At 38.2% G+C, this 21,396-nt stretch overlaps 2 protein-coding genes and 2 long non-coding RNA genes across 5 annotated transcripts in view; 2 read left to right on the forward strand and 2 right to left on the reverse strand.

The window, feature by feature from the left end:
• Positions 1-1,459: 1,459 nt before the first annotated feature.
• Positions 1,460-9,794, forward strand: LOC310890308. Its single transcript, XR_014577169.1, has 4 exons — positions 1,460-3,087; positions 3,193-4,388; positions 8,417-8,554; positions 9,669-9,794. It is a non-coding gene; the product is annotated as an uncharacterized lncRNA (long non-coding RNA).
• On the reverse strand, positions 6,153-13,365 carry LOC310890313. Its single transcript, XR_014577172.1, has 4 exons — positions 13,075-13,365; positions 9,466-12,351; positions 7,325-7,519; positions 6,153-6,233 (listed from the first exon to the last, which is right to left on the reverse strand). It is a non-coding gene; the product is annotated as an uncharacterized lncRNA (long non-coding RNA).
• Positions 13,366-13,491: 126 nt separating this feature from the next.
• On the forward strand, positions 13,492-17,967 carry HEMK2 (HemK methyltransferase 2, ETF1 glutamine and histone H4 lysine). Of its 2 annotated transcripts, none has more exons than XM_083819141.1 (6): positions 13,492-13,714; positions 14,364-14,450; positions 15,092-15,182; positions 15,917-16,000; positions 16,708-16,849; positions 17,538-17,967. In XM_083819141.1, exons 1-6 carry the CDS (start codon positions 13,581-13,583, stop codon positions 17,645-17,647), a joined length of 648 nt encoding a protein of 215 aa, XP_083675267.1. In that variant the 5' UTR covers positions 13,492-13,580; the 3' UTR covers positions 17,648-17,967. The 2 variants fall into 2 exon arrangements, with proteins under 2 accessions (XP_083675267.1, XP_083675268.1); XM_083819142.1 differs by having other exon boundaries at positions 13,566-13,609.
• The window catches only part of LTN1 (listerin E3 ubiquitin protein ligase 1), a 29,049-nt gene continuing 25,018 nt past the window's right edge, over positions 17,366-21,396 (reverse strand). The window contains exon 30 of the mRNA XM_083819043.1: positions 17,366-20,973. Within this exon, the coding sequence (XP_083675169.1) occupies positions 20,911-20,973 (63 nt within the window). The 3' untranslated portion in view covers positions 17,366-20,910. The remainder of the gene's footprint in view (positions 20,974-21,396) is intronic.

Genomic DNA, 21,396 nt, shown 5'->3' on the forward strand with positions numbered 1-21,396 from the left:
CAGAACTATGAGCCCAATGCCCGTCTCCATAACCCTCAAGTGCTCCCCTGCCACCCCATCACCTTAGCAAGTGAAAGGTACGAAATGTACAGAAATCTGCACGTTTCCCAGGAGCACTGGCACAGGACAATAGTGGACATGAGCAGGGAGCAGGAATCCTGGAGGATCTCCCAAATGGATGCAGCCTACACCCCAACTTATGGTATCCCCATCAAGGACTGGCATGATGCTGATGAGGAGCTTCCAGTTTGGATTCCTCTAAAGTGATGCCCATTCATACATACTGAAACCTCTCCACAAGCTGCATCAATGCATGGTAAAATGTAGGCAATCAGATCATTGTAAAAACACACTACAGTTCCAGAATAAATTGCTAGTGTTAATGCAGCTTTAACGCTCAGATGTCAGGGGAGATTCTCTTTTATTCCTTTGTATCTTCTTTCCTGCCATATTTTTGCTTTCTCATTCTGTGAATTCCTCAGCAGCAAAGCATAATAAACAAGATGATAATAGAGAGAATATGAAATCTCTCTGTACTGTTTGGAACAGGCTTTCAGAAGCAGTAAAACATTACCAGTAACAAAGAAGAAAAATATCAACATGAAGATCTTCAGACTAACTACTGCTAGTGCAGGGATATCCATTACCTTTATGGCAGGTTTTTGGTGATCTTTGTAATTTACATATATATATATATATATATGCACACACACACACAAATAGTAACTTATATACACACACCTTCTTCCTTTAAATTTCTTCTCTTTCTTATAATTTGCATTATGCAATTTAACTACACTAAAATAAAATTAAGGTTATGAAGTGAAGCATTCAAAAGTTAAGGTATATAAAATTTAATTTCATCTAGGAAATTTTAATTCAATGTCCTAACACTATGTATTATATTTTTGTTGTCTAATTGCATGATCATTTACTGTATTTTCTCGTGGGAAAATATATTGGATTGTTTGTTCTTTAGTCTATTAAAACCACAGTTATTCTATCTTCTGCATCTTCTTCCTTTAATGTACTTTTAATAAACATCATCAAATTGCTGCCATTAATGCATAATTACACAAAACAGTCCTTTAAGTAAGACTTTGTAAGTAAGGACTTTGGAAAATGTCAGTTGGCACTGAGCTTCTGCCAGTAATAAATGTATCTATGTTGCATGTATTTAGTAACCAAAGCTCTTCATTCATATATTCCTTTTCTGCAAGGAGGAAAGAAAGAAATCTTTGTTGTGATACCAAAAGTATATAGAACATCGTCTGCTTGTCTAAATAGCTCTTCATTTCTAGAAGTCTTTTCAAGCTAGCTGCTATTAATTAATGACCAAATATTTGAGTACGTTTGCTTCAGATATGGGATATTGGGACAGAGATGGAAAAGCATTGAAAAGGTGACAAGTCATGCATAATTTTGACTTTTAGAGAAGTCACTAATGTTTATTGTCTGTATCACTGACATTTCTAAAAATGTCATTCATATTACAATCTCAGTGTGACATCAGAAAAAATATTTGAAAATAAAAAGAATTTTTAGATAAACTTTATGTTAGTGAAATGTCATAAGGTCAAAAAAAAGATATGGATTAAAAACATGTCTGTTTATGTTATGGAACAGATGAGACAACTGAGGTTTGCTACTTGCATGTTTTCTTAAGTAAGTTATTTCAGTCTCCCTGAAAGAAAATCTGCATTTTAGCTGGTAATCCAGTATGTGCATCAAGCTGTTTGGTATACTGTAATGGTGCTGCAGTTTATTTGAGATGGAGTGTATCTATTTGTCTATTCCTTCCTTCATTCATCCACTCACTCCTCCTTTTTCCAGCAGCCAGGCTGTCTGACTCCTGCAGATCTTCAGCCTCTCATCCCTTGTTACGGCAACCAGCTGCCACATAGCTGACCCACCAGCATCCACTGCTGTCCTCAGAAAACACATCCTTAGTAGAATCCATCTCTTTTTCTGAACATCTTGCCACTGACGGAAGATTTTTGTCCTTACCTCATCAGGTCACAGGGCCTGCAGAAATAAACTCTGTCAGTTCTTGATCTTTTCCCTTCTTTCTTCCACTCCATTACAAGGAACTACATCTGCACTAAAATCAGACTTTTGACTAACTTCTGAAGTTCTTCTCATTTTATCTCAGTAAAGTTCTCCTAGACCTTGAGAAAAGTCATATGGTTTTAAGTTGTGTATTATGAAAACATGGAAGGGAAACTTTTAATAAAATGTTAACTTTGGATGCAGCTTATGTTGCATGCAAATAGTTCAAAGGAAGCGTTTATAAAGTTATATATAGTGTGTGAAGAAATAAGACTTCTCCTTCTCATTAAAAAATATTTTTGCTGTAACAACAGTCCTTATAAAGTAACTGCATTTTGATGCTTTTGCTTCTCTTGGGAAAACCACTCCTTTGCTTGCTAAGTCCACATCTGCACAGAGCCAGAAACTACAGTGGAAATAAAACATTTAGTAGCTGGTTTATTTCTATTCCTAGCTTTGGTTTTTTTTGTTTTGTTTTCAGACTGGCAGACCTAGGAGTGCTGGGAAGACATTGAAATCAATTGCTTATGGGGGAAAAAAATGTCTTTTAAAGGTTATCTTTCTAGCTGGTTAAAGTACCACTGTTCTCCACATCTTCTCATCCAGTTTTCTTTAGCCAGAACACTGCTGATAAGCAATGCAGGGCCTAGTTAGGTAGACAAATGAAACGAGAAAGGCAAAAAGAATGGAAGATAATGTAAGTTGATATGCAATTACAAATTGAATAAGATTCTGTCTCCTTTGCAAAACCATTTACAAACATATTAGTAATGCCTGAGGGTTAAGAACACAGGCGTTTGTTGTTGTTTTTCCTATGCCAATGGCTGTCTCATTGGCTCCGAGTGCAGAGTAGCCAGCTTCAAAAGGCCTGCAGGGAGCCCGTAACTATCCCAGCTGCAGTGGCCCATGCCACACCTGGCCCCTGACTGCTACCAGATACATGCATTCACAGCCAGCTGATGACTGTGGAATTTGTTTTTTTCCTGCTTTTCCTGCCATAGAGATGCTTGTAGATGGAGAACAAGCCTCCCTCCCCAGGTATGACTTCTTACTGTGGCATTAGCAGCAGGATAAACTTCATGTTTATCCTTACCTGCCACACTGCTTTGCACACAAGTATCTATTTACAAGCTGTTTCTGCAGGAGGCACACAGCCTGGAGCTACTTCACTTCTTTCCCAACCACATCTCTGTGCCAGCGGCAGAAGGATGCAGTGGCAGGGGCCGTGCTCGGGCACCCTGGGCACAGTCATCAGGCTTGTGACACCACTGGGCTCGGCTGTGTCACCTCCACCACAGGAGCAGTGGACTCATTTCTTGGGGGAAAAGGAAGCATAGCTAGATCCAAATCTAAGGGGAAGGCTTTTGACATCATGAAGTATTTATGTCTTCAAGTTCAGCTGCAATGATTTTGGGTTTTGCTTGTTTCCTTGTTTTCCAGAACCGCCCATTCAAGAAGCTCTAGAAAGGAATGTTGTATCACTTTTTTTTTTCTTCCTTTTTGTTACTAAACCTGGAACTCTGATGTTCTTCATGCTAGGAAAGGCATCTCAGTTTTTCATGCTGTCATCAGGAACACAATCCTTAGCACAGAGAGAAAGGGCAAAATGGTCATCAGGAATGAACACTTGCTTCAGCATTAACTAGAAAAAAACCTAATCTTCCAATTATAATCCCATATGGGGATATCTGTAAGGTCTTAGGCAAATCACATCTTCTCTCTGCCTCAAAACCTCCATCTATAAACTGTAGCTAAGTGCAGGAGTTAACTATGTGACAGGTGGACAGGGAAAAATAAGTGAGGAGCAAATACCTGAAATCCTTCTTACTCATTTTATACACTTATAAATGCATTGTTCTGGTTTGCACTATTTCCAGTGAAAGAAGAATGAATGGTACTTTGAAGAATTACATTGGCCTTTAAATACAAACTTGATAGCTGTTTTAGAAATGCCCGAACTAAACAGTCGATGCCAAACGCTACACTAGTATTTTTCAATAATTGCTCCAGGACTCATACAGAGAAAACAGCACACAATGAATGCAAGGTTCTTATTAACACTTTGACCAAAGTCATATGATTTGCCATTCTGCTTCTTAGAAGTTTGGAAGCTGTTTTTGCTTTGTTTTCTGCTGTAAGAGTTCCATAGCAAATATGTAAGTGGTACTTCACTCACAGTTCCTGAGGTTTACACGTGGGCTATGTAAGTAATAACAATCAAGGTGCAGTAAATTTCCTGAGGATTAATGACTGGCTGGGAGGAGATGAAGGTCAGCAGAACAGCCAAGGATCATTAACCCAAGCTGGTCATTAATCTCAAGAATTTACCTCACACCAAGGTCAGTATTGTTATTTTAAGCTGTAAATGAAAAAAATGTGGCCAAGTGGATTTTTATTTGATAGTTTTAACTGTAATGTCTAGGATATTTTAGAAAAATTAATTATAGTCAGGTGAATTAGGTAATCAGACCACCAGCCCATCTTTCAGAGTTTGATTAGTTTTGGTTTCTTTAACATATGTACTGAGCTATGACAGGCAGAAAGGATTTATAACACTTTTCTTCAATGTGCAATTGTTGTAGACCTATTAAATAGTGAGCTTGTTTATGTATCCATTTACAGGTTTTGTTTCCCATCCCTAATTTTATCTCATAGAGCTTATTATCATCTCTCAAAATTTTTGCTTGATTGAACATCCGTTTAAATTTGTTAGAGTTTTGAAAGTGATGTTTCAAATAACTGTTATTTGTAAAGTGAGGGTATTATAGATAACTACAGGGTGTCTATAATTTAGGGAACATTTACTTCAAGATGTGCACTACTCCCCTTAGGTGAAAAAAGTAATGGCAAATTTGATGTATAACTACTATTCATATTTGCATTTATGGTAGCCTAGCATATAAATTAACACTGCCATTTCTGTATCATTTTCTGTACCATTTCTGTATCATCTTTATAGATACTCATCTAATTTGTATGTCTGTGCACATCTGGTGGGCTTAAAAGTCTTTAAATTCCCCTCGATTAGGTAGGATGCAGCCATCAGCTCTGTTGTTGGCCTCAGTGTCCTGCTTCAGGAGTGCAAACTTCCCCCACACTTTCTGGAAATAAGTCTCCAAAAAGCAAATGCTGCCAGTCCTTGTCTTTAGGCAACAAAGGTACCCTAGGAGATCAAATGTGCCTAAATGCCTCTCTCCTGGCACATTCTGATTTATTAACGATATAGGTGGCAGTTGAAGAACACACACACAGACTCTGCAAAAAGAAAACAAATTGTCATTTATCTTATACCATACAAAAAAATATTTGGATCTTTCTAAAGCAAATAATTATTTCCCTGTTTCAATGTGGAGTTTGCCTAGTGTTTTAAAATGTTTCCTCTTGGTAGAAAATTTGTCCCTGTAAGTTCCTTTTCAACTTCTCAGCCCTTGCAATTTTAAATCCCCACTCTTATTTTCCTCTATTGTCCCAGCTGGAGATTTGCTGTTGAAAGGGACCAAATGGGGCTTTGAGTTTAGTCCCTCAAGTTTACAAGCAACTGTGCAATAGGCGCAGACCTGCAGAGCTTTGACTGCATTTGACCCAACTCACCATAGACCACAAAATGCTTTCCAACATTTCTTAGAAATGTTAGCTCCACAGTGAAAGACCAAAGCCAAGGTGTAACGTGCTACACAAAGACAGCAGGAGTGACAAGGATCAGTTGCAGTCATTTTTCTTGCTTGGCTACATCCTGTTTCCATATGAGGTCAATATGCAATGCTTTAGAGCATGGCTTACCAGCCAGGCACCTTGAAGATTTTTAATACAATTCTAAATCACCTCATTTATTCTTACTGACATATGTTATGTCTCTACTTGTAACATATTTTTAGCATTTCCTTTAAAATATATTAACAGGTGTGCTTGTGAAAAAAAATGGACAGCTTAAGGAGACTGTTGTTGCTGGACGAAGACCCAATTTGAGTGCAGTCCAATGAAAATATTACATTATACAGCCTTACAAGCCACCCCCCCCGCAAAAAAAAAAAAAAAAAAAAAAAAAAAAAAAACACCCACATTCCTCATATCTCACATTTTGACTGCAGATCAGGCTCTTTCAGCCAGAAAGAAGCTAATCTTCTGGCTCCTTCCCACAATATATATTAGTTTCTTCTTTCTGTCTTTTTTGTCTTTTACTTTTCCTTAAAAATAAAAATAATAATAATTAAAAAAAAAAAGGAAATGTGTTTAAATAAATGTAAGGTTAATTGAAAACCTGCAAAATCCATGAAATACAGGATTGTGTCATAATTTATGACGTGCTAGCAGATGTTTTTTTCTATAGAAAGCTATCGCAAGTGTGGAGTCAAATCCATAGCCCTTAGCATTGTTAGAATATTTTAGTGGCAATCTTGTCTTGATTGTCTTGTGCTGTGATGAAGTCCTTCATTATGGGCCAAAATTCTGATTCTTTTTTTGACTGAACATGTGACTTCACAAATGTTTCTACTAAAATAGCTTTATATGAATACTCATCAACTGTCTACAGTATGTACAGCTATAGAGACAACACATATTTTGCACATTAATGTTTTTTTCCTATGGTCTGTCAAGATGCTTTATTTACATAACCCTCAAGAAAATCTTTCCTCTGATGTGCCTGATGAAATGTTCTATCTAGTACCTATTAAGCTTGCTATATCAATACTCAGAATTTTGCTAGACAGCTGCCTGAACTCCCCCTTTTGAATCATTAGTGTAATGGAGTCACTATGAAAGATATTTCAAGGTTGTTTTGAAATGAAAATCCTTTTTAATATCTCTTTATTAGATTTTCATATTAAAATACACACAGGGAAAACTGCCACCCAAAATGTAATTACATGCAGATTTTGTTTTGTTTCATAACAGTCGCGCTGACTATCTGAACACATTAACATTGTCCAGAAAATAATACGGATAAGACCGTGCTGGCAAAATGTTCATAATGTATCCAAACAAAAAGATAAAAAGACACATGATATTCAGAAATACAAGAATCGCAGCTTGTTAATCTAAGATCAGTGTCAATGTAATCAGTACCAGCAGTATCAGCCAGAGGAAGGTACAATCTTCTACAGGGTGGGTATTTTCCCTGATGTTTTAACAAGTGTGTTGTATAATAAAGGACACCCAAGCAAGTTTTTAGATGACAGCTAACTGGGGGGACCAGTTCTATGCTGGGAGGATGAAAAGCAATGGCCACAGGTTGAAACAAGAGGCTTGAGCTGGGTATAATGAAAAAAGCTCTCACCCTGAGGAGAGTCAGGCAGTGGAGCAGGTTGCCAGTGAGGTTGTCCAGGCTCCATCTTCAGAGGGTTTCAAGACCGGCCTGGTTAACACCCTGAGCAGCCTGGTCTGCTTCCAGAGCTGGGTCAGCTCAGGGCAGGAGGTGGGACCAGAGACCTCCTCCCCACTAAAGTCACTCCTTCATCTGGTAATCAAAAGCCTTTTAACAGAAAGAGCAAGATTAAAAAATATCACCTCAAACTTTCTCGCAATGTTTGGATGTCCTTTGGATAACCAAGAATAATTTAGGATAGCTAAGATAACTCAGTTCAAATTGAATCACCTTGCCCAGTGAGTTTCTCCCAACATTCCTGGTGCAACCTCCTTCGTCAAATCATCAGAAAATGTTCGTTCTCTATAAACAACTCTCAGTAGTCATTCTTAATGTAGAATAACCCCATCAGAATTAAAGCTAAGTGCATAATTGTGCATATTTCTCTAATAACCTGGCTGTTTAATATATCTTATTCTAAATAACCATTTGTGGTTGGCTGCAAGCCTTGAAGCAAAAGGGTTGGTGTCTTAAATACCTGTTCCTTAAATAAATTGCTTCAAACTATTGGCTTCAAGTACATATTTTGAAAATTAGTTCTATTATTTCATTACGTGGAAAAAAAAAGTCTTTCTTACTTATGAGTTTTATGGGTTCCTGAGAACTCACATAAAGTTCCTATTTCTTCAGTCCATGCAATGTATTTTCAGCATTCAGTTTTATAAGCTTCAATCACATTTTATTCTTACTCTTCCCTTCTCAAGCATCCTAATCTATTCTTCAGAAAGTCAGTTCTTTCCTAGCTTCAACAGCTTTCCATCAACAATTTACGAGCTTCTTTACAAAAATACACAATGTTATATATGTATAGATATACATCAGATAACGTACACGTTTATATATATAATTACATACATACTATATATGTGTGCATATATATAAACACCAATATATAATAGTATAACAGTATTTCTGATTTTCTTTTCTTTCCTATTCTAACCTAAGCTATTCTTATGCACATATATTAGCTTTGTTAAATGCTAATCTCTTGCATTTGTTAAACAGATTTTCACTGATTTCTCCACGCCAGCAACTGATCTGAAGAGTGCCAACTAATTCACTCTGAAATGTGCTTGCTGAATATGCAGCCTAAAAGACTTTTTTCTATTGTATACAGCCTTGGAAGAAATAACCTTCTAGCAGGTATGTTTTTCTCCCGTGTCACATTAGTCCCTACAGATGTACACATTTCATTAATAATGTAATTAAAAAGTCTGTTTTATGTATGCATACATTCACACACTTAAAACTGGTATTTCTTTGGTAAATTCCTTGCCTACTGAGCATGACTGCGTTACAGTTTTGCTATTTGCAAGAGATGCTAAATGAACCTCTTAATTTTACTGTAGGTGGTGATTATAGATAAAAATGTACAAGGAATACAAGTTGCTTTTTAGACTACGATGATTACTTCTGACAGACTAACATGGGGGCTAGAGTAACCCATGTTATTTTTAACTGTTTTAAAAAGACTCCCATTCTTTTATAATAATCATGAAGGAATATGAGTATATTGACATGTAACTGCACATTATTTCCCCATTTTCCTTCTGAATTCTCCATTCAGAGTCCTGAGAGACAAAATAAGAAGGCAATGTCTAAATTGCCAATCATGATCAAGCACCTTACTATTTGGCAGGCAGGAATTAAGTGAATTTCTTATCTTGATGGTTTGTTTTTTAGATACCAGTTCTACAAAACATCTTTAGTCTTATTTTCCTTTCAAAACTAACAGTCTAAAAAGGAAAAAAAAAGGGGGGGGGGGGGGGCAGAAATGCGCTTAAAATAGCTGAAGAAGCCAACCTGTCTCTTTGGGAGATCAAACATCATTCCTAACCTCTAAAGGAGGCAACGCTGGTAACTCAGTTATAAAAGAAAGCTCCACTACAACTCTACTGCTTGAGGTGTTGTATTTTAAGATGTAATGTAAATCAAAGGACTTGATAATTTGTGACTTCAAAATCCCGAGATTTTTTTTTTTTTTGCACTAGCAGAAGGTTTTTCCTTGACTTCTGGCTTAAATCCAGTTAAAATAATTATATATGACTACTTACCTAAACCTTCTCTTTCTGCTCAGTTGATTACGGTATTATTCATTTTCTCTCCTGAAGTGTTGAAATACTTCTGTACACTATTAAAATGTTTCTTGCCTTCTCCCTGAGGTAGCTGCATTTCAATGATGAGTGATGTAATTCCTTCAATACAATAGTTTGTAATTGGTTTGTTAAGTTTAGTATGCACTCTGGGATTTTTTCAGGAAGGGCTACAAACAAGTATCCATCATTCTTACTCTCTAGTATGTCATCTCTGGACCTTTCTTAGCACGTTTAGAAATTCCACAGCTGTGATTAAACATTACCATACCACGGTGTATTGAAGCAATGTCATGATGTAAGGGCAAGAATTTTCATCAGTCAGTAGGGAAGCAAGGAAGTGAACAAAGATTCAATCTACTCACTGCAGAAATACAAAAGAAAGAGCAATATGTAAAAAACAACATTGACTCATGTAACAGTATCTGTGGAGAAAATTAATTGGAGTATAAACTCCAGAGTTTGGCCTTTGGTATGGCCAGGGAACTCAGTAATGCAATTAGAAAGGCAAATGTAATTTGGGGGGGAAAAAAATAATAATTATCCCAAGTCTTGGGAATGTATATGTGTAGGAATATGCTTAATTGGTTAAATAATTGTCTCAAGTAAGATATTATTAATATGCAGTGTCAAAAAGTAAGAGAAAATAAAATTAAAAAAAAATGATCAGTAAAAAGCTACGCCTTAAAAGCTAGAAAATACCATGTACAATAATCATTAAAATCAATTTGAAACAGTCTTAATGAAGATATTAAAAAATAGAACAAAAAGTTTTGCACACATGTTCAAAAAGACAAGGAAGAAAGAAGCGGGACCTCTGTACCACTAAGCTGGGATAGAGATTAAAAACAAGAGGACAGGTGATGATTTTGGCTATGATGGCAATGGCAGTACATCTTGCTACATCACTGCAGCGTCTGTCTCCATTTTTAAGTAAGAAAAATGAAACACAATGAATCTACTCAGACTCCCATTCAACTTTTGATGTGGTGTTATGTGGAAAAGTATATACTAAGCTGGAGATGATGGCATTGGCAGAGGAAACCTGAAGTGAACAAGGAACTGAATACAGATGAGCTACTCATACATCATATTGAAAAGGGGCAGTATCAAGTTAAAAAGAAGTCGCTAAAGGTGGCTTCCTGAAAGATCGGTCTTGTGGCTGAATTCACTTAGTGTTTTTATCGCTATCCTTGCCACCACTCTGATAAGGGCATGAAGTCAGGAGACAACACGCACAGGAGCAAGATGACCAGAATGCGAGCAACAGACATGCAGAGCGGACTAGTAAAAATAATAAAATGCTGCAGAATTCTCACTTTATAGTCAACTTTATATTTGGAAACCATCGAGGAAAAGCCTAAGGAAAAACAGATGAGCACAAAATGGTAAGAAACCACTTTTGTGAGGAGAACGCAAACATGATCCTGTGGTGTTCTGGGACAGATAAAGAAACCAGTGCATTTTGCAAAGCACCACTAGGGCATTACTGGGAATGTTTTGTAGAAGTCACGTTCAGGGTTAAGTCAGACTTGAATCCACAGGCAGAAAGACTGAAAACATGGTAAGAGAAATGAAGAGAATGTCTTATGACAGGAAACTTTCAAGAGCACGTCTTACATAGTGAAGCGAAACAAAGGCTGATGAGAGCCTTTCTTCATCTACTAATCCATCAAACAAAAACTGTGAAAGGACCTGTTTAAGCTGACATAGTTGCCAGAAAAATGAGTATAAAGCCTATCACCACCACATTAAGGCTGAGAATTACAAGGTTTCTAATCATTACAGCACTGAAGTGTTGTAACAGCCTTTCACTAGGAATACTGACTGTCAGAAACCTGGCTACTTCTATGAAGACATCTGCTCAGTTTACAAAAGAGGTTTTATGATGTAGTTACCTGCTGGACTCCATAGGTAAAGCGGTTTCTTCCATATCACTCTTAGCAGCCCTCTCATTGCAGTGCTCCTGCTGGCACCACTGCCTCATGTGCACAGAAAAAAAAGAGTATTCACAGGTCCAGCACCGGTCTACATCTTTTTCCAGGACACAGAAGGCCAGAAGCAGCCATGAAATGTTTGAGAAGTTTATGACAGAGGTCTCTGAGGGCTGACAGGCAGCCAGGAAGTTATGGGTTAAACCTCGCTGTGTGAGAGAATCAGCACTGAATTCCAAATGGGACAGGGCCATACAGCTCAGTTAGGGTAAACAAATGGTTATGATTCCTGTCAAGAACAATTTTTCATCTCCATAAAGCTTAGTTTAATAACATGGCACGGGCACCATTGAAAATGGGACTATTAACTTTCCAACAATTTCCCCAAATTGAAATAGAATCTGTTTTGGCAAAAACAGTATAGTTGTCTACCAAGAAAAACATTTTAGGTAGTTATATAAGCAATAAAAATAAATGTTTTATAAAATTCACCCAGAAGGACTTATAAGTATTAAAACAAACAATAATAATTAACCAGTTTTCATGAACTATGAAACAGCCAAAACCAACAATTCGTACAACTGAAGATGGTGAAGTCATTCCTTCTACTGCACTCCAAAGCCTGACCACCTGTAGAGATTTTAAAAGATATATATCCAAAGAATTAATTTCCCTAATAAGGACAGAGTGCAAAATTCTGTCACTTAACATGATTTTGCCAAAGTAACAGAATTTTATGCAAACTTAATATGTTTTATAACTACTTGTTCTTCTGGAGCAGAAGCAAATCATTGGGAAGACGGATGAAACAAAGGAGCATCTACCAAATTTCCTGTTGCATTAAAAACCCCAATATTGTCTCCAGTCAGGCTCCTACTCATTACTGCTCCCTGAAGCAGTCTGCCCTTCTCCACTGATGAAGAGAAATTAAAAAGAAGAAACAGGTTAGCGTTAATCTCTGTTAAAATGTTCCATTTTGACACAAATATGATAATTTTACTGTGCATCAGTCCAGGACTTTCCACTGAAAGGAAGCTATTAGTATTTTCTTGTAGGCTAGGATCTCATTTAGCCTATCTGCAAACACCATGTTGAAAGAAGGAATAATTTACCAGAATGAATGTGGGACAGAGCACGGCTGGGAGATAAACTAGGAGGAAACAACAGTTAATTTTGTTGGCAAAATGAAGGTTGGGATGGGTTATGACAATATTTCGTAAATGTATTTTTAAGGGGAATGAATCAAAGAATCACAGAATCATCTAGGTTGGAAGAGACCTCCAAGATCACCGAGTCCAACCTCTGACCTAACACTAACAAGTCCTCCACTAAACCATATCACTAAGCTCTACATCTAAATGTCTCTTAAAGACCTCCAGGGATGGCGACTCAACCACCTCCCTGGGCAGCCCATTCCAATGCCTAACAACCCTTTCAGTAATAAAGTGAAAAAACATTTTAAATTAAAAGGTCAGGTCCGGGAATAAATTTACTCTGAAAACTGAAGTTGCTTGAACTTTTGAATTTTCAGACCTGGCATTTTGTGCTAGGCAGTGGTGTAAGGAATCTAAAGTCTAAGATAAAGCCTGATGATTTCATTTCTGTGCTAGGACAAAAATTGAATTATAAACTCAACCTTGGATCTCTGGTTATGGATTTCTGGCTGATTGCATTGACTTACTCCCACAGAGGGGACACACAGGAGAGATGCCCAGTACCATCTGACCACGCTGCTTTGTGTGTACTGCTACTATACTAATTATGACTCCCCATTAAGTTCCGTTGGCTGCCTGAGAAAGCACTGAGTCTGAGGGTAACGAGCAGGGTGCTGATTTTATTTGGCGGTGCTGAAGGCGGGCCACAGAACACTGTAACGTTACTGAGCTGCCCCACCCGCCTGACCGGCAGCCATGGCTCTGACAAGCAGGCACGGCCCCTCCCGCGCGCCCCCTGAGGCGCCGAGTCCACGTGACCACCGCGGCCGTTGAGGCGTGCCCAACGGCCACCGCCCCCGCGCTAGGGGCGGGGCGAAGCCGCCGCCGCCCTCCCATTGGCTGTTCCGGCGGCGCTCCGGGTGGCTCCCCGCCCCCTCTCCCATCCGCCTCCTCAGGGCCGTCCGGGCGGGTCGGCGCATGCGCGCCGATGGCGGGCCCGGCGCTCCCCACGCCGCGGTACGAGCACGTGGGGCGGTTCGGGGAGGTGTACGCGCCGGCCGAGGACACCTTCCTGCTGCTCGACGCGCTGGAGCGCGACGCGGCGCGCCTGCGGGACGCCGGGTAGCCGCGGCGGGAAGCGCGGGGGGGCAGCCAATGGGAGGGAGGGGGCGGGGCCTGAGGGAGGGGGCGGGGCCTGGAGTTCAGTCATGGTGGTGGAGGGGGCACGTCTTTGCCGTGAGGGTGACAGAGCGCTGGCACAGGCTGCCCAGAGAGGCTGTGGCGTCTCCTTCCTTGGAGACATTCAAAACCCTCCTGGATGCCATCCTGTGCAACGTGCTCTAGGTGACCCTGCACAGCAGAGGGGTTGGACCAGGTGATCTTCAGAGGTCCTTCCTGTCCAGCCCTGCCCGTTCCGTGATTCTGTGCTGCAGTAAACCTGTAATAGGTGCTGTAGAAGTGCAGCCTGTGCTGTTGACATGGTGTAGTTAATGGAAACTTTAATACTGGGCACAGGGAAACTTGCACGTTTCCCAAATTGCCCTGTGATAAACAGGAATTAGTTATACAGGCACAAGTAGAGCTGGCAGTCGACATGAAGCAGACCACACAAGGTGGGCTTTGAGGGCCTTGTGGTCAGCAAGTATTTCAGCATGTCTGGGAGAAGGGGCTTCGGCAGCAGGTTTCATCACGCTGTCAAGAATAATTCTCTGTGTGTTGTAGATGCTTTTATATGGTGCAAAAAAACTCACCCAGAATTTTCTGTCTTTAGAATTGACATCTGCCTTGAAATAGGGTCTGGATCCGGTGTGGTTTCAACATTTCTAGCTTCCATTATTGGATCCAGCGCACTCTACATGTAGGTATAACAACACTTACTCAAACTGTTGCATGCAATAATAAAGAACACTTTGTCCTCAAAATACATATTTTTCCATTTTACAGTCAAAAGTTATACTTTTCACAAAGAAATGCTAGCTCAGTTCTACAGATACAAAAAAATCAAAGTGAAAGGAGCCTGAACTATTTACTTCAGGTTCTGTAACAAGTAAGCAGTCGTGTGGTTAAACCCAAATTTTCCACTTCTTAGACAAATTGCTGAGGTTACACTTGTGTTTTCCATGTTGAATCCTAAATTTTAGCCACTGAGTAATCTTACTGAGTTTTGATGACATATCACTTCCCTGATTGTTGGCAGTAACTGAATTTTGTTTGTGACTGTATGCATATATACTTACACAGAGCTGGCATTGAAAAGGTAAACATCCTGTTAAATGTTTATTTTCACATACTTCAGGTTTCAGACAGTCATTAAAGAATTCCCAGGGCAGTGTTGAGTGGTATAACTCCTGATACATTGTATTTTCCTGGCTGTTTTTTGCTATTACTTGCAATGTAAAGGGTATTCACTGAGATTGTGTTAGCTAGCATATAGTTTGCAGTGTTAAACTTCCAGATCAAGTAGCTGTTAACTTACATTTTCTAATATTTTTATTTAAGATGTACAGATATCAATCCGATGGCAGCTTACTGCACCCTGGAGACAGCTCTGCTCAACAATGTTCACCTTCAGCCAGTCATTACTGACTTGGTAAGACAGATGTTTCAGTAATACCTTCTTCATAATTTTCATTTTACTTTTTAGAGATACTGAAAAGTAACCATAAAGTCCAAAAGAACAAATATTCTCTTGATAAGGACAGATGAAAAAATGATGAAAGACCAAAGTGAAAGAATAAAATAATACCTTTGTGTCTGCTGTATGTCTCTCTCGCTCTTCTACATTTCATGTAACGTTGTCTTAAGACTGTTTAAATTGTTCAGTTTCTCTCGCGCTTAGAAAGTTCCTGAGTCAGGCTGAAGTGTTTGGAACCAAACCAAAGTTGACAGTGCATTGCACTCGAGAAGAAAAAAAAAAGTAGACAAGGATCTACATGTACTTTTAACTAATCCAGTATTACTGGAGTCATGCAGCACAGACAGATGGACAAATAGCTTGTTTTCTAGAACGGTGATGTAGCTGCATAACAGAAGATAGGCTTCAAATTTATATTACTGTCTTATATAAAACTAACTATTCAGAATTTAAAGAAACTTCTTAAATACTTTCTGGTTACTCCCAGGTCATCTGTAGGTCTGATTTCCATTATTACCTGATGAATGCTTAAGTGTTTTGCAACTTAATGCCACACTTTTTTTGTTGTTGTTGTTGTTTTTTAGGTTGGTCTGTGTGGCAATTTAAATTAATACAAAGATATCTAGGACTATGTAACTATTTTTTTAAAAATGTAAATAATGATTCCTTGTTATTAATTTCATCTGTAGGTCAACGGATTGTCACCAAGATTAAATGGGAAGGTTGATCTACTGCTCTTTAATCCGCCATATGTGGTAACACCCTCTGAAGAGGTAAGAAAAAATAGATTTAAAATCCACAATAAAAATAGTTCTGCTGTCAGAGGAGATGGCAAATCAAATAAGCTGTGGTACAAAAACTCAGCTTGTAGTTGTTCAATTACCTTTTCTTAATTTGCAGTGTAGGCTCTTTGTTTCAAAATAGTAAATGGTTTTGTGGAACCAGTCAATAACTGTACAAGTTGTAACAACTGTTTTAGTGAAAATGATTTATTAGAACTGATAGTAACACTACATGGGAATAAAGATTGCTGGAGGTAATTTCTCCATCAAGACTTGTTAGACATGCATTTTCCATTGAACACCTTCTATAAAAATATCTTAGCATTTTTGGTTTTCCTCTGCTTCCTCAGACTCTGTGTTTATGAGTCTGATTCTGAAAGAGTCAAAGTGTTCACTGGCCACCTTTCACTTGGCAAATGAGATCATACAAGAAAATACATGTAAAGCATGTGACAAAATGCATCTCTTTCAATTAAACGTTATAAATAGAACTTGAAACAAAAGCAATGCATTCATCTTGCAAGGAGTAGTTCTGAAGGAATTTTGCTTTATAAACCAATCTGCTGAATCAAAGTTATCAGAGTTCTAATGGCAGATGCCCAAAGGCAGAGATCATGATGATGTTTCTCTTCTAAGTACCACCAACACTTGTATTATTCTGTATTGAGTAAGATGGTCTTTGCTTTCATTCTTCCTAGGTGAAAAGCCATGGAATAGAGGCATCCTGGGCTGGTGGCAAAAGGGGCAGAGAAGTAATGGATCGAGTTTTTCCACTAGTGGCAGACTTGCTTTCACCAGGAGGATTATTCTACTTGGTCACAATTAAAGAAAATAATCCAGGTCATCGCTCTCCTTTGACCCTTTTGTGCCAAACTAGATTTAACACTATTCATCAAATTGTTGATCACAGCAATGTTCTGGAGGTTATCAGACCTCAGTAAACATGAGCAAAGAAGTACCCAATGTGATTTTAATCTAATGTGGCAATACCGTATTACTTAAGATTGACAGTTTCAAAGTCTGAAATCTTCTGAACGAGGTAATGAAGCCTGTCCAACCCTTTCTTACAAAAGAGAATAGTGTTGTAAACTTATAGGTAAAAAAAAAGCCTTCAGCTGGAAATGTCAGTTATTTCTGACCTGCGTAGAGAAGAGATTCGGAATTGCTCCTTCTGATCTAATGCTTAATAGGTTGTACATTATGAGGTGGTTGCAAGGACAGTGATTATTCTTTCACTGTTTTGATTGATTAGGCAGCTTTTGGGAGAAGGTGCTATGAATTTCAGTTTTTTCCTACAAATTAGCTTCATAAATGAACTTTTTATTGTTATAATACCAAAATACTGAACCACAGTTAGTATAACATAAACTTTATTTCTTCCAGATGGAAGACTACTTTGCATAAAAATTACTGTCTGAAAGAGCAAAATGACAAATTATAATCTTTGCACTGTATATTTTGCAGACACTTTAGCATTGCCTTTTATAGCTATATGAACTTTATTGTAACACTGTGCTTTCAATTACAGATGAAATTCTGGAAACAATGAAGAAACACGGCTTAGAAGGCACACGAGCACTTTCCAGACAAGCAGGACAAGAGATGCTTACCATCCTCAAATTTAGGAAACCTGGATAACTGTTCTTACTACATATACCAGACGTACAGGAAGTTGAATACAGACCATTGAAGCTGTCAAATCATTTCTCACACTCTTAAGGTGTATCCTCACTTCCTGACTACTGCAGTGAAACTGATCAAGACTCTGTTTTTATTCTAGAGGTCAACCAGCTTTTATCTGCTGTCAGAGGTACAGCTGTCCTCTGGCTTTCCACAGGACAGTTGCAGGTGAACTGTGAAATACCCTACCCCATCACATTTTGCACTTCACCACTTTTTCCCTCTGTAAATAAGAATTTGTATATTTGTCTTTGTTGCTTATTAAAAGAATGTACTTGATATAACGCTTCCTGTTTTAATAGTGACTCTATACCTGTGCTGGGTTTAAATATTTGGTGTGACTAATTTTGGTGTAGTATGAAGCACTTTTGCAAGTCTAACGCACAGTTACTGAGTTTGTTTCTGTAGTAGGGAAACCAGATACTTCTGAACAGAAAGATGCAGGAAGTGCATCTCAAGAGCTGAAAAAAATAGCTACTGCTCTCCTGCTGTTTTGTATGGCTTGATTGTGCTCCTTTCTATGCCATTTTACAAGGAGGGTACGTACCACTGTAAAGATGTAGAGTTCTCATCTGTGAAAAGGCATTGAGGAAAAAAAACATATGAGATGCTATTAAGAAGGCTAGTTACTGGGTACCTGAAAACAATGAATATACGTAGAGAAGTAGAATGAGTCCTCTCTGAAAGTCATTATACAAAACAGGAAGCTATTCCCTGAACGCGAGATCTTTACAAAGAGCTTTCCTCTGCAGCTTCCTCCCTGTGAAGTGCCCACAAAAGGTGCAGCATTATCCCAGGGACATTATGGTGTGAGGTGGGCGCAGTCCTAGGAGGAAGATGCTGCTCACGTGCAACACAAAGCTAGAGCCAGCGTAGGCGCACAGCAGTGCTAACACTGTCTTGGAGAACGCTTTCAAAGAAACTCTTCATTAACGTTTTGTGGCAACAGAACTTTAAACGATTAGCTCTCTCTTTTCATGGGAACTAAAGTCACAAGTTTTTCCGTAGGATGCTGGGGCACTGGAAAGACTATTCCGTATAAGACTTCAGAACTACACATATGACTGTCTACTTGCCCAGCCTGCACAAACATTAAAAGTTTTTCCACGTTTGGAACTGACCACCCAAAAAACTCATCTGGGAGATTGAAAAAAGGAGGTTATAGACAGGCAGAACAACATACAAGAAATTTAAGTGTAGGGCCTGTTAGAAGAAACACATGACTGCAAGCATAGCTGGATCATCTGAGGATTTGAGATACCATACTGCAAAGTAACACAAGAAGCTGCTTTTGACTGATACAGGTCAAAAGTTGATGCTTTTCTGGCATAAAGGTTATTCCTTGCACTAGCCTGAAGAACATACAAAAAAGCATTGGACAGCAGAAGGTGTGCACTCATTATTGTTTTACATCCTAAGGTCACCATTTTCCAGCTCAGAAGATCACTGCCAAACACAACAATTCAGCAATTCGAGCAGAGCTGGTACATCCCTTTCAGTAACTTTTTTTTACAGTATGTTTTTATATAGATGCATATGAACGTGAATACGTACACCCAGGAGGAGGGTGTAGAAAGCAGTTTCAGTTATACATAGGCTGTTGCTTGATATTTGTTATATACCAGACTCCCTACCACTTGGAACTAAGTCTAACAAAGTAAGTTTTATTGACCAAAGTGAGGCTAGGCTCAAGTCTTTGATTCTTAACTTCAGAATATCTTGTCCAAGGACTGTCAAAGGTGGGAAACAGAGATGAAACCTTGTGGCCATCTGTGAATGACATGTTTCCATAGTCTACTTCCAGTGAAGAATATAAGCAGTTTGTGTCCTTGCAACTTACCAACTGGTCAATTATAAGTTACACTTCAGTTCAACAGCCCCCTAACTCTAGAATCTTTTATAGTTGACAGCAGACCCTTTGCTAAGCAACACTTCTGGTTTTGTTCAGTTCTCCCTTACTATAAGGAAAGGAGGTTTTCTGCTCACTAATTTTGCTTTTATGAAGAATTATGGTTTTGGTGTTATATCTGTACTGCTGCTCCTCCTTAAGACAATTCTAGAAGGATAACTGAAGTTAGGGTGCTGTGCAAAGGTCACAACATCAAAAGACAATTTTAAGATGTAGTTTGATTTGTACCATTCATTTCTGTAATTTGCCACACAGAGGAAGAGAAAACAATCCAGAGACTACAAAGACTGACAAAATTCATTTATTCCTTCCCTTTTATTGACTTTTCAAAGAAATCCACCACAGAACAATACTATCCAAGTTAGAACATATTAGTACGCTACTGCTGCTTAAAAAAAAAAAAAAAAAAAAAGACTAGTGGAATGAAGACAATGTTAAATTCTGATATATCTGTCATATTTGCTTAGAACCCTTATTACGGGACACTGGAAGTAGAGGGTAAATTCAGTGGTATTTTATGTGCCAGCTAATGAAGACATTAACTGCAATAATGGCAACACAAGAATTGATCACAACACAAGAATTGTATGTCTTCTTAAAGGCCAGTCTGCACTACATAGGTAGTGGTTTTCATTGTCATGCAGGAATGATTGGGCTCTCTACTCACTTAGGCTTCAGAGTACTCAAGTTTTTAGGGTGCTGGATGGCTCAGGATTTTTGAGAATATAAGATGGTTAAAGGTGAAAGCTCAATTTATAAACACTGATTTAGAGCATGCTATGTTTAAATTTTATATTTTATATTTTTATTTTTTAATTTTATATTTTATATTTTTAAATTTTATATTTGAAAGTTATCGCCCTAATTCCATGCCTTAACATATAACAGCAAAAAATCAAGTCTTTATACCACCTGTGTTAAATTCACCTGTTACATTAGGAGGCATGATCTGGCTTAAGCACATACCACCATGTTAGAATATACCTAAAATAAGAGGTTTTAATCAACTATGTTGTGGCTTAAACACCACTTTTTAGACATAACCCTACATTACTTTTGAATTTTTAACATACCTTAATACCTTAAAAATATACAAATTAAAATAAATTATTCTTATATATTTCTTTATATCAAAGAAGAATCTTCAAACTTTTACAAAAAACAGTCCAGAGGTAAATGTGTCATATCCCACTAGTCAAGAATTTAAAGTAACTGACATTATTTCCAAGTAGTTTGCTTCTTTTAACATACTGTTTATTGTCCCCTCTTCATTTATGACATAGCTCACAGAAATAAGGCAGACCGTTTTATTTCAGAAGAATGTCTCTCGACAAAGCGGACAGGTGGATTTGTTGCTGGATGTGAACCATTTGTACTGAAAGAGAAGTATGAGTGCTTAATATATGAATGCAAGTTGACTAACAAGAACATTGATTTATCACTTGTAACAAGCATTACTTGCCAATAAAGTTAACTATCAAAATATTCATTTTGCTTAAAAAAAAAAAAAGCCAAAGAACAGTTAAAAATCCTTTCCTCTTATGTATTTGTGTGTGTACACAAAGCACAAAAGTTTTATACTGAACAAACAAATGAAAGAAAAACAAAGGAATTCTTGTCCAGTCTAATTTCAGACAGAAGTAATGTTTTCAAAGCAGCATGAATTCCTCTATTGTATGGCAATACAGATGCCAACCTGTACCAGCATACTCAGTAACCATGCAACCAGTGCCTATGATGACTTGGATATAGTTAACTGTAAATTGTCCAGATCAGCAGGGTTTACTGAAGAGCATGC

The sequence above is a fragment of the Anser anser genome (genome assembly GCF_964211835.1).
Source record: "Anser anser genome assembly, chromosome: 1".
Taxonomy (NCBI): Eukaryota; Metazoa; Chordata; class Aves; order Anseriformes; family Anatidae; genus Anser; species Anser anser.

Excerpts from the sequence above, each read along its gene's own strand:
- HEMK2 (XM_083819141.1), top strand. The coding sequence starts at position 13,581 with ATGGCGGGCCCGGCGCTCCCCACGCCGCGGTACGAGCACGTGGGGCGG. Across the intron at positions 13,715-14,363 it reads GCGCGCCTGCGGGACGCCGG|AATTGACATCTGCCTTGAAA; the intron begins GTAGCCGCGGCG and ends TTCTGTCTTTAG. Across the intron at positions 15,183-15,916 it reads AGCCAGTCATTACTGACTTG|GTCAACGGATTGTCACCAAG; the intron begins GTAAGACAGATG and ends TTTCATCTGTAG.